The sequence below is a fragment of the Amyelois transitella genome, chromosome 4 (genome assembly GCF_032362555.1).
Source record: "Amyelois transitella isolate CPQ chromosome 4, ilAmyTran1.1, whole genome shotgun sequence".
Taxonomy (NCBI): domain Eukaryota; kingdom Metazoa; phylum Arthropoda; class Insecta; order Lepidoptera; family Pyralidae; genus Amyelois; species Amyelois transitella.
In genome coordinates, this window is record NC_083507.1 from 2,868,152 (window position 1) to 2,881,489 (window position 13,338).

At 34.4% G+C, this 13,338-nt stretch overlaps 4 protein-coding genes across 4 annotated transcripts; 1 reads left to right on the forward strand and 3 right to left on the reverse strand.

Moving 5' to 3' along the window:
• Window positions 1-209: 209 nt before the first annotated feature.
• Window positions 210-1,770, forward strand: LOC106129359 (deoxynucleotidyltransferase terminal-interacting protein 2). The gene is made up of 4 exons (XM_013327893.2): window positions 210-418; window positions 577-938; window positions 1,026-1,190; window positions 1,498-1,770. Exons 1-4 carry the CDS (start codon window positions 337-339, stop codon window positions 1,744-1,746), a joined length of 858 nt encoding a protein of 285 aa, XP_013183347.2. The 5' UTR covers window positions 210-336; the 3' UTR covers window positions 1,747-1,770.
• Window positions 1,771-2,614: 844 nt separating this feature from the next.
• LOC106129342 (estradiol 17-beta-dehydrogenase 8) lies at window positions 2,615-8,444 on the reverse strand. The gene is made up of 7 exons (XM_013327875.2): window positions 8,263-8,444; window positions 7,663-7,800; window positions 6,909-7,099; window positions 6,232-6,337; window positions 4,946-5,030; window positions 4,415-4,530; window positions 2,615-3,808 (listed from the first exon to the last, which is right to left on the reverse strand). The coding sequence occupies exons 1-7, from the start codon at window positions 8,303-8,305 to the stop codon at window positions 3,723-3,725; spliced, it is 765 nt and encodes a 254-aa protein (XP_013183329.1). The 5' UTR covers window positions 8,306-8,444; the 3' UTR covers window positions 2,615-3,722.
• Window positions 8,445-8,722: 278 nt separating this feature from the next.
• On the reverse strand, window positions 8,723-10,329 carry LOC106129339 (uncharacterized). Its single transcript, XM_013327871.2, has one exon. It carries the CDS (start codon window positions 10,183-10,185, stop codon window positions 9,556-9,558), a length of 630 nt encoding a protein of 209 aa, XP_013183325.1. The 5' UTR covers window positions 10,186-10,329; the 3' UTR covers window positions 8,723-9,555.
• A 293-nt stretch (window positions 10,330-10,622) lies between these two features.
• Window positions 10,623-11,852, reverse strand: LOC106129422 (paired box protein Pax-6-like). Its single transcript, XM_013327979.2, has 2 exons — window positions 11,328-11,852; window positions 10,623-11,109 (listed from the first exon to the last, which is right to left on the reverse strand). Exons 1-2 carry the CDS (start codon window positions 11,784-11,786, stop codon window positions 10,633-10,635), a joined length of 936 nt encoding a protein of 311 aa, XP_013183433.1. The 5' UTR covers window positions 11,787-11,852; the 3' UTR covers window positions 10,623-10,632.
• Window positions 11,853-13,338: the final 1,486 nt, after the last annotated feature.

Consider the following 13,338-nt stretch of genomic DNA (forward strand, 5'->3'; position numbering starts at 1 on the left):
TCAACCATGGTATTCATCAGCATCATATCTATGTATGTACTAATCACAAATAGTAATCTGAAAGTCAAAATGATTAATTTTGAAAAGATTTTATTTAGATTGACTTGTTTAATTTTTTTAATAATTTTGGTTGTCAATGTCATGTGCGTGATGTGTGTCACTGTCAAGGATACCAACGTAAACATCAGTCAGTCGTTTCATTCATTCATAATGGCATGAGAGAAAAAGAGAAGCAGAAAGAAGCAGTGAAACATAAGTCAAAACAAACACATAACCTCAACGCACGTGTCATCAATTTTAATTTATAACAAGTAATATATTTATAAAATCCCTAAGATGGATTTTATAATAGATACAGTAGGAGACAATGACCTGAACTTGAAAACGGAATTGGATAACAAAGACACGTTTTTCACAGGTAAATAAATTGCTTCATTTTTACAGTATTACTTGTAATGTTCGTAACTTGTAACTCATTAGTCAATTATATGTAACCAATTTCATCTTACTTGCCCGACTATTATTGCTATCTTCGAGTCAGTATAAAATTAAATAAGCTTCTATTTTGCTTCACAGAAAATGAAAATAGAACTCAAGCCATTTTAGAATTATTCGAAAAGAAAAAGAAAGAATTGGATAAGAAATCTGAGGCTGAAGAAGAGATCCAAAATAAACTAAAGGGTTTGAAAATAGACACTTCGTTCAATACATTTTTTGATGACATGAAATGGGGTTACTCTGTTGCTGTTAAGAAACGTAAAGAAAGAAAGTTTCGTTTTGAACAGTTGGATGTTGATACAGGAACACTTAAATCTAAACTCGGTTCTGTGGATGTAGAAAAAGAAATGAGGAAGTCCATCTTGAAGCCAGGAATTGAAAAAGAGCATAGTTTGCCTGGATACAATGTCAGTGATAAAAAATTAAAAGCATTACGAAAGGTATGTAAATATTTATAATCATCAATACATATAAAACAGTATTAACATTTGTGTTTACAATATTCAATTGTTTTTATACATTCGCAGAAGGAGAGAGAAAAAACCAAGGGCCCTGGTTGGTTTAACCTGCCTGCTCCTGAAATAACAGAAGAACTCAAGAACGACCTGCAGATCCTCAAGATGAGATCAGCCTTGGACCCCAAACATTTCTACAAGAAGAATGATATGGAAGTCCTACCAAAATATTTCCAAGTAAGTGTTATATCATCAGGGCTTACTTTCCTGATTGTTCACAAAAAAACACTTAGGTCTACACACATGTATTAATTCTCTTTATGCTGTGAAATATTTATAACAGTATTAACATTTATCGATCGAAAGTTTAAAACCAATTATCTGTCTGAGACCAACTCACTATAAGTACATTATATAGTTGGTGTATATTGTTATAGGTGTGTTTAGTGTATAAAAATGCAAAGAAGCTTAGAAATGCATGAATCCTTATTGAAATTTCATTTTCCAAATTAAAACCCAATGAAATTATTCGTTTATTTTTTAGGTTGGAAAAGTTATGGATTCACCACTAGATCATGTCAACGAGAGGTTGACAAGGAAGGAAAGGAAAAGAACCATGGTCGATGAACTTCTAGCAGATGCAGAGTTCCAGAAGTACAACAAGAAGAAATACAAAGAGATTGTTGATGATAAGAGAAAGAGGGAGTATAGGACCTTCATGAAGGATAAGAGGCAGAAAAACAAGGCGGAGCTCAAGAAAAGTAAACTTAATATTAAGAAAGCTAAGAGTTAGCAAATAAATGTTTATTAATTAAAATTTCCTTATTATTTTATACTCCCTCCCTAATAAAAGTAAGTCATTATAAATCTCAATCTTTATCACTCCATATATTTCCCATGGATGTCATATAAGGCGACTAAGGAAAAGGCTAATAAACTTGGGATTCTTTTAGTAGGCAATGGCCTAGCAACCTGACACTATTTGAATCTCAATTCCATCATTTAGCTATACAACAGAAATGCCATATGGCATTTAAGTCTGCCTTTTACCTAATTTTATAGAGTGCAGTAGTTTCAAATAAATCAGAATTTATCTATTAGTATAGCATGTCAATGCAAGTGAATTGGATCTCTAACCAACGTCGTGCGTCAATGGTCGAATCGTTTAGGTACGTGTATTTACCCGGTTAAAATGCGTAGAAAGGCACAAGTTTAAATCCCACCTCTACCATGTACATACCAATGGCTATTTTCAAAGTTATGTACATTAGTTTGAATACTAACCGATACTCTTACGGTGACGGAAAATATCTTGAGGAAACCTGCACGTTCAGGCAACTGGATGGTGTAACAATGGATCCATGAACTGCAAAGGTTGCCGAAGTCAGATGGTAGTCACTTCGTGTAAAAACCTGACTCACTCAATCCAGTATCCATGGTCAATCAAAGGCATATCCTAGGCTCCTTTCCAGAGAGGGGAGGATGCAAATGGTGCTAAAGCCAAGAGGAAGAACCATCCTCGTCATGTCTTCAACAAGCATGACCCTCTCTCTAATCAAAAATGATAAGAAATGTGCCCATTTAGATTTGGACCTCAAGAAGTAATTTGGCTTTGATTCTAGGCAAGCAATGTGTTAATATAATAAATATAAAAACAAAGGTATTATGTTCCATTTATTTAAAGAATAAATTCATACAAAATCTGTTTTACAAATTCCATAACAAGAAACTGGATATATCACAGACTTGGGAGGGAAGACGCGGTCACAAAATCAATGGACAAAAGCCATACAAGTAGGTTTTACCAAATATTGTAGGTATTATTAAGTTACTAGGTATATTTATCGTAAAAAGGCACAATGTGTACAAAAATAATGTAAGTAAATATTTGATTTATTATGATGTAGTTAATATACCTAAAGGATAATACACTAGGTACATACCTAGTTCATATACATAGAAGACCACATAAAAATATATACCACATTGATATGTTTAAGTACCTACCACAAAAAAGTATTGTATGTTTTTTTGCCCTCTGTACCTGAGCGGTTGCTATCTTTTTATTAAATAGCGTATAAATAGTATATCAAAAACCCGTGTTGATTCTTATAATAAACTTATTACATACCTATTATGCACACATCCATCCACCTTAACATGTTATTTGCGAATATATATTTTTATTTGTTCATTAATTGTTTTATCTATTTTAAAACCGTTACATGGTCATCATGGTCTTAAATAAAAAAAATTTAGCTTTAACTTACTCGATTTTATCGATAGGTATTGCAACAAAAAGCCTATTCCTGTGGAGTTCATTAACATTTGTATTACAAAGTTTCTTTTAATAAATTCGATCATCCTATCTATTCTAAAAATGAATTAGAAACCTCATAGTACCTAATACCTTTGAGCTGCGTAAGACCGGATTTACCATACAAATCTATTACAACATATCGGTACAGCTGAGGTATATGTATAGCTATATGGGCCACATAGCCGACAATATGGCCAGTAAAAAGTTAAGCACATTGATTTCGCCATCCATATTTTCAGCAAAATACATTAAACCCGACTTAAAGAGTATCTGCTCATTTCACATTGTTCTGAAGCTCACTTATTTCCATTAAAATTATCTTATAAAACTTATTGTCACACTTATCAGTAATGTGGTAAGTAGAACCTTAAACTCAATCCATATTCAACATTTGAAACGGACAATAACGATTAATATCAAAATAATTGTGTAGGAGTTTGAGCGAAGCTTTAAAATCCACCAGTGATGTCAATCGAAGCTCCCGTGATGAAAGAACTCTTGTCGGAACTAAGGAATGCTATGAGTTCGGCCACCTCTGAAAAAACACAAGGATCAAATAAAAATATTTATTAATTTGATTTCAGAAATCATAATTATATGTAACGGCAACTGAGGCGCAGCGGTAGTACGCTTGTCTGTGACACTGGAGTTCCCGGGTTCGAATCCCGGCGAGGATGAGAAAAGAAGTTTTCTGATTGGCCTGGGTCTTGGATGTTTATCTATATAAGTATTTATGATAAAATATAGTATCGTTGAGTTAGTATCTCGTAACACAAGTTTTTTAACTTACTTCGAGGCTAACTCAATCAGTGTTATTTGTCCCGTATATATTTATCTATATTCTTATTTGTGTATGCATTTAAATATATGTATATCTTTTTCGGTGTAATTATTTGAATCTCAATTCCATTATAAAGCCATACAGACTTTTGGCTCTATTTACCCCGCAAGGGATATTCGTGATGTACGTATGTATGTACTTACTTATATTTGTGCATTTTTCTCTCAAATTGACTTCAAATTATTTATCTCTTTGCTATTTACCAAAGGTTGACTAATAGAGAATGCTTTTAGCATTAAGGTCACCTATTTTACATTCGAGGTTCACTAAAGTGTTAAATAAATAGATAAAATTCCTCACCAGATGGTTTTCCAAGCCGGCCCAGGGGTACCATTTTCAGCATGCCCTGCAGTACCTTCTCCGGAACAGTTTGGATGATCGGCGTGTCAATAAAGCCAGGCAGAATTGCGTTCACTCTGAAAAAATTATCACAAGTATATTATAAATTATTACAGGCATGATCAAAAAGGTCTCATTGAATTTGTTCGATGTACTAATAGCTAGACTCAATTCCTTCATTAAGCCATGCAGCTGAACGTGGCCTTTCAGTCTCCGACTCCGCGAATCAGACTAGCACTTGGCCAGTTTTTTACCTTACATACATATGGTCACGTCTATATCCCTTGCGGGGTAGACAGAGCCACCAGTCTTGAAGACTGAATGGCCACATTCAGCTATTTGGCTTAATGATAGAATTGCTAGCCCATCGCCTAAAAAAGAATCCCAAGTTTGTAAGCCTATCCCTAAGTCGCCTTTTACGACATTCATGGGAAAGAGACGGAGTGGTTCTATTCTTTTTTGTATTGGAGCCAGGAACCACACGACACTTACCTTATATTAAATTTGCCCAACTCTTTAGCAGCTGACTGCGACATGGCGACCACGCCGGCCTTGCTTCCAGCATAATTTGTTTGACCTAAAAATAAATTGAAATTAATAAAATCTCTTTCAATCCACATTCATAACTTTCTTCATACAAGCTCGTCGGTTTCAGGGGCGTCCTTGTGAAAGGTCAGGTCATGAACTTTCTCAAGGATGCCATTTGATTAATTAACAGTTTTTGCTATTAACCCTAATACTCATTTGTATTGAGAATTTCTTTTTTATTATTAAAATACATTTTATGATTGTTTACCTCTCTAGTTTCTACCTAAACAAATGGACTTTAGTACGATTATTATATAAATGGGATATAAATAAAATACAATGAATAATGTAACAGATAAGTGAAATTTATCGGCGTTCTCACTTTAGTATCATGTCTTGCATAATCTTTTTTTATTGGAGCTAGATAAAATTATATGAACAAACACAATCATTTTATTTTTTTATTATGAAGTGAGTGTTCACGTAAAATAGTAATATATAAATAAGTAAATTATCATTTAGTTAACTAGTTTCTTACATACACACATATGGTCACGTCTATCTCCCTTGCGGGGTGGACAGAGCCAACAGTCTTGAAAAGACTGAATGGCCACGTTCAGCTTTTTGGCTGAACGATAGAATTGAGATTCAACTGGTGACAGGTTGCTAGCCCATCGCCTAAAAAATAATCCCAAGTTTCTAAGCCTATCCCTTAGTCGCCTTTTACGACATCCATGGGAAAGAGATGGAGTGGTCCTATTCTTTTTTATTGGTGCCGGGAACCACACGGTACACTAGTTTCTTTATTAAATAATTTACTAGCGATCGTTAAAAACTATAGGTACTATACTGTTATGTACTAATCGTATAGTATTTGCTTTTACCAGCAGCTTCGCCCGCTAATAATGTCCTTCTGCAGACTCTTAATAACAAAAAATAATAAATATGCAAAATTTTAAGATTGATTCAGCAGAAAACGCGTGAAGGCACAACTTACTTTCGCATTTGCAACATTAGTAGGGCTACATGAGATAAAACTTTATCAACGAATACACCAAAGTAGCAATTATAAGGATCCGAAGTGTGAGAAGCTCGAGATGTTAAGTTTTCGCTCACCCATTCTATGACCGACAATGGCGAAAGCTTACCTACCTAGCGCACTAACAAAAATGCTGAAGAGTTAAAAAACATATTGAATACCCCATTTTTTTTTATTAAAATAGATACTTAGAATAAATAAGAATACACACCAATATTTCCATATTTGCCGACAATCGACGAAATGTTAACGATGGATCCAGGCAGTGAAGCTTCTGTCATTGCCTTGGCAAAGGCTTGCATGACGAGGAATGTGCCCTGCAAAAAAAAGTTTTTATGATATTTGCCAATAACTTGTCTCGGACAGTAGCAAGTTTCGTTTGATATAACCGATGCTCTTACGGTGAGGGGAGTATAAAAACCTTACTTTCCCAAACCACGAAGTCCTCTCCAGAGAATTTTATACGTAACTGGAACTAACGCCAGGAGGAAGATCATTATACATATAAGATTGTTATTCATTTAAATATTACCAGACATCACTTTGTGATTTCGATTCGTGAAAATTTTGAGTTACCTAAAACAAAACAATGGCGAACATAGCCCAACATTTGCATACTAATACAATGCCTTCAAAGAAAAAGGTTATTGTCTTCTTGAACGGTAGTTAACCCGGGTTCAAACTCAGTCAAAAATAACCAATAATAAATTTAGGTAACAAGTCAATATTTAAAAAAAAAAGTGTGGTTCAAAATAAGTTAATGCTTTAAATGCTGTAAAAAGATTTGCCAAGTTTTTTAAGAACACAGGTCTAGCTTTACCTTTGACCTTCATTCAGGAGTAGGAATGTCATGTAAAACTCATTAGAATACTGCTCTCAGACACACACCTTTAAATTGACATTCTGAACTACACTGTAGTCTTCCTCAGACATCTTCAGCAACCAGTTATCTCTGGTAATGCCAGCAGAGTTGATGACAATGGTCGGTGGAGACTTGTACTGCTGTAAAGTCGTCTGCACTAGTTTCTGTACAGCACCAGAATCAGATACATCCAGTTCTACTGCACTGTGTTCTGCACCTGTAACATTTTTATTCAAACAAAATCATCGCATAGTTGAGAGATTTTAAGTAGGTTATTCTTTGTGAAACCAAAAGGTATCTATAAAAAATGCATGGGTAGAAAAATTCATAATTAATGACAAAAAGCTACAAAGGTGTTTCATGGCAGATGAAGTATTACTTTTATGGTCTTTGTAACAGGTTCCAGAGCTTCAAAATCAACAATTAAAAACTGTATGATGAAAGACCAATACATACATACATAATAATCACATCTATATCCCTTGCAATGTAGCCTAAAGGGCAAAATTCAACTGTACAGCTTAATGATGGCATTGGGATTCAAAAAGTGACAGGTTGCTAGCCCATCGCCTTCAAGAAGAATCCTAAATTTATTAGCCTATCCTTTAGTTGCCTTGTACAACATGCATAGGAAAGGGATAAAGAGGTCCTATTTTAAAGTGTCAGGAACCACACAACACATGGAGAAAGAATGATATTAAGTTCTAAATATTGAAACAAGTGACTCTTTCACTTCAAATTAAATTGTTAGTGTGGAATATATGGTCAAAGACCACTTACCATTTGATCCACTTGCTAGAGCTGTATGTTTTTTTATAGTTTCCACGGCTGAAGCATAATTTTTATCAGCCGCTATGACTGTTGCACCTTCGCGAGATAACACTTGGCATGCTGCGCGGCCCAAACCAGATCCTGCACCTAAAGACAAATTTATTAAAAAAATACATTGTTCAATTGTTTTCTTTTTACTGACTTTTTTATATGAGAAATATTGACGACTGTCAGGAGAGAAAATGGATTTAATGATGGAATATTGAAAGGGTTAATTGAAAACGGAAAGGAACAAATTAAAACTGAGTGAAAGAATTTGTGAGTTCAATTTCAGCAAACAGAACATAAAGGCACTATACCTTAATTGTTAGGGATGAATAAGAAGATAAGGAGGAAGAAGTAATCCATCAAAATAATGCCTTTCCCTTTGGAATAAAGGATATTATAATTTTTTAATCATTAAGAGAAAGATAGGTTATGTTATCAATAGAAATTATTCGTAAAACAAAAATTATATGGATGCTTATAATAGTACCTAGTACCTATCGAAGATTTAATAGATATAAGTATAGAAATTGCTTGATTGAAACTCTATTCAGTTCAACTCACCAGTGACTAGAGCAAGTTTTCCAGCTACTAAACCAGTCGACATTTTATATGTCCACTTATAAAATCAACAACGAACTAAAAAGTTATAAGGATTTGACTTTGAACTGTAAAGGCGGTGACACTGCGCAAGTGCCGCGGGTGGTTTTGATGTGGTGTGAACTTGAATAAATCTTGATTTGATAAGCCCTGCCTATTACAGAACCTACTACTGATAAGAAATGTCACTGTCATGTTACCTGCCACTTGCGTCTGCGCAACAAAGCAAAATAATGACTTTGACATCTGAGTGGACCGTCTCAAACTTTTCCTTTTATATAGGGCCGGGCCGTGCCCATCCCACAATTTTTATTCTGCTATAATTTATGTTGGGCAAACCAGCAATTAAAAGGGTCTAGAGCCCACTTTAACTAAACTTAAACTAAGTAAAACTCCCCAGGGTTATTAAAAGACATTGTCTATGAAATATATATCATTTTGTATTTATTTTGTACTTATCATCATTGTTATTTATATGGTTCATGTTTATATCACAACAGAGCCATCCTGAATGTACATTATTTCAGAAGGAATAATACAGAGGTAGTAAACAGTGTAGCAAAATTACACCACAGTTATAAAATGTTTGTGTGTGTGTATAAGTGATTTTATATGGGTAATCCATCCTTTGCTTATCAAGGAGTTATAGTATAATATGAACATGATACAATTTATTTTACCACCTTTGCATTATGTTACCTGTTTCCATAGCTGTCTTTGCTGTGAATAAAAATACAAAATTAGACTTAAGAGAAAGATTATGGATCTTACAATAAAAGGCAGATGGATTCAATATTACTAAAACATGAGAAATTTGCATTATGGTATATTGTTTCATTATTCATTTGCAACAATATTGCACTTGTCTACTATGTATATAAATAGACATTTCAATACTTTAAGCTTTTTACAAACTTTTTAGAAAATAATTCTTCCAGACTTTGTCTGTGCATCAATTTTACTTGCTAAGTGCGTCTAATTCAGTTCAAATACATATAAAACTATTTTCTCAAAGAAAATATTTGCCCTACCTACTCTAATTTTATCTTAGTGATTTCTCAATAAATTTTTGTTTCATATATTTAATATGTCCATAATAATTAATCACATGAGTTACTTTAACCCTTTACACATCCAAAATGCAATGTATATGGCACATATATGTAAGATATAAGATGGTTAATGGGTTAAAGTACCCAGTTACAGAAGTTGTCACTTTTCCTTATTTTAATAATATAAAGTTTCGGTATTTAAATTTTAATCAACAATAGGCTTAAATGCTACCCACAGTTTTTCAAACTCTTCTTTATATTGTCTCACAAGCTCTTGCTGTGAAGTGACTGCTACATCTTCCCAGTTACCGTTCAATGCCTGATTGGTCCAATTTAATGAACCCATCATAACCAATGGAGTTGCAAATTCTTGTTCACTTGAAGCATCTATGAGAATAAATTTATGGTGCATCAAATTAGTTGATTTCATCCACCGCACTGGGATACCATGTTTCTCCAATTTTCTAATGTTTGAGCCTGACGAATAGGCCATATCAGCATCCACAATAATTCTTATTTTGACTCCTTTAAGACGCATCTTCATTACAGCATTGGTAAGGTCTAAATTGGTTAACACATACATGCATATATCCATGGTATATTTTGGAGTATTTAAATAGTAAAGTAACCTTTCCATGCTTTGAGTGATACTACAACGGGAATATTTACTCCTTTTCAACCCTCTGTCATTGTAAGAAAACATAATCACCTCATGAATTTCTTTTTGTACCTTTTTCTTAGTACTCGCTGCTATTATGTATTTGTAAGCAATATGCGATCCAAATGCGAAAGTAATGGTTAACAAAAACAGGTTGAAGTAAGTTGATAACGGCATTATGTCTTTGGTAAATTTCAGAACTTAACGAATTACTGATTGATACACAAACACTACCTCATATTCTTTTACAAAGTTCTTCATTATACCGCCAACTCTGCAAATCAAATGTTTTGTTAGATTTTGATTTGTTGGTTGACAATCATCAACATCTCTATTTTACCGCTCTTTTGACATTGACTATGACATATGTTAATCATAATATTTTGCTTTTTGTTTTACTGTCCGTTTAAACCCGTCCCCAAGTTTATTTCCGCACACTTCACTATATGTCACTGGCATGGAAAATCTCAATATTAGGAATGTTACAAATAAATTAGGCATATACGAAATTATTAGATCATAATTATTATGTTATTGATCGGGGTGAAATAAAACAAATGTATAGGTACATGAAACGATATTATTTACAAGTTTTATGAAGACAGGCAGTCAGGAGGTCAAATATCATAAACTTATATTATTTACACTAAAATCATGTGGTCTCAATCTTAAATTCAGATTGTACGAACTATGATGAGCTGGTTGCAATGGTCCACTGTAGCCACCAATCAGAGCACAGGATCCGTAGCTATTTTCACTTGGCCCACCATAACTAACCATACTTTGCCCCATCAGAGTATTAGAATTGGGCACATATTGCCTACTGCCCATATTCTGCATCATCAGAGAGTAGTCATTTTGATATAAACCAGAGTTGGGTATTGGGAGCCCCAGATTTAGATTTAAGTTATTGGCTTGAAAATGATGCAGCCAGGGTTCCTTGGTATTTCTTGGGAAGTCTTGTCGTGGCTCAACTTGGTGGGGAATCCCTATTGGGACAGGGATTGGCTCTGGCGAACTCTGGCTGGTCGAACTTCTATGACTGGAGATAGCAGACCTCTCGTTTCGTCGAAATTTTGCTCTTCTGTTTTGGAACCATACCTGAAATAAGGATTGATAAGAAAGTAAAAAAAAGTGTAATTTCAGACATGCTTCAAGAGAAACATTATTTATTTGCACATTATATTTTGCAGTTTGTCATCTCTTGTTTTTACATTAGGTATTCAGAGGCTCGTTAAAAGTAATAATGTGATCAATAATTTTAAAGATATATCCCAGCAAATCAAATTAGTTAATAATAAAAAATTATAAACTTATACCTGTACCCTGGCTTCCGTCAAATTAACCCTCGCAGCTAAGTCTTCCCTTACGAAGGCATCAGGGTAATGAGTCTTCTCAAAAACTTTCTCCAAAGCGGCCAGCTGCTGACTTGTGAACGTTGTCCTATTTCTTCTAGGCTTCTTCCTATCATCAGCCTTACCCTCTCTCTCTTCCTCCGATTCCTTCTGAACTTCTTTCTCTTTCGCACCCTTTACTTCGTCATACTTCCGTCTCATGTCTTCATAAGCCATATAGCTAGGTTTGATGTACTGGCGTTGCAAGTCTTTTTGGTACCAAGTGATATCGTTTTGGTATGTCGGTTCATAGTTGCCGTTGATTTGACGACCTGCTGTCAAATGATGGAGTCTTAGAAGGCTGTCTTCATGACACTTGATCATTTGGAAGAGGTTGTGGTTTTCGGAGTAAGTTCCGTTGTTGACGTTGTAATTTACGGGCATTTGGGTTTTAGTCTCGTAATTCTTGGTGATAGGATCTTGTCTGCTGTTGTGAATTTCTGTGGACAAAGATTTTTATCTTAATAATTAAGGTAGGTAATTCAATTTGTTTGGAATGAATATAAGTCCATGAACATTGGTCGAGTAGTTTAGCGTGAAGATAAAACCATAAAGAAACTTTCTGCGCCATTGCATTTAAGTTAATCTGTTGACCATTCTTTGAAGGTTGACTGAGAAAGAACTCTTTTATGCTCTATCAATATGAAATAAAATAAACTTAAGTATTGGTAGGTAATTAAAACCAGGTTAAAAGCTGCCTACTAACGTCGGCGCCAACCACTCGGTATCCACATAACACAGCCGGCAAAGAAATATATGAATGCAGCTCTTGTTGTTAGGCTAGGGTACCCACACATGCGAAATTTACAGCTTCACATACGTTACGATAGATTATGAATATGAGTACCTACCAAAAAGAGCCTACATAATCTTCTTACACAAAAATATTATTATGAACTAGCATGTCAATTCTGGTTGACTTCTTACATACATACATACATAAAATCACGCCTCTTTCCTGGAGGGGTAGGCAGAGACTACTTAAATACTGGTTGACTTCTTAAATGATAAATTAATATTTATTGGTTTATGGAATCTAACAGGAAGCAGAGCACTGAGTAAAACAAAATGTAACATCTTTGTAACATGTTTTCACAAATATTAATAAAATTAAAGATTGATAAAAGAAAGAGCTATGAGGATATAGCCGGGAGTAAAGTCAGGATGAAGAAGATACCAAGGTAGAACTAGCTTTTAACTGGATGCGCCCAACATCATGGTATTGGCTCGCTTATGACTAAATTAGTCTCGTTCCTAGTCATAAATCCAGTAGTATTTCGCAGATAGTGAGCGGAAAAGAGAAAAGTAAGTTAAGGGAAGGCCAGTTAAAACTTAACATAATATTATAGGAATACTAACTTCTCAGACTGCACTAAGTAGGTACTATTGCTGGGAGAACGAGGGTCATGTATGCTGGGATGTATTTTCCCAATATTGCTGGCTTATAAATTCACCTAGTCAATTTAAATCACAAAGTTATGCGATACAGTTCAAATTGTCTTGTTTCCTCGAAAATTTATGAAATGGAAACCCTACAGTTCAACATGGTCGGTCGGCGCGCGCGCAGCCCTATCAATTTGCGCACACATGGTTTTGCGTGTGCGCTTCGACTGTTGTTCCTTGAATCTTGGTGGTCTTTGAGACGGACTGCCGCTGTTTCATAAGTGGCTATGAAATTTTAATGCTGTCTAACTTAAAATATAAGGAAATATGCTTTCAGATCGACAAAAATACAGTAAAATAAATATCTGTTTGCAAAAGTAACTAAACCAAACTAAAATAAAAAATGAACGATCCTAGGTTTGGTTCTAGACTACCTATATTTTTATCCTTTTACTGTGAAAATAATACACGAACAAGAGCTTAACAAACAAAATTGAAAACCAAAATATAATATTTAAAACCTTTGTACTTATTTAACTTTAAAGTTCTTTTG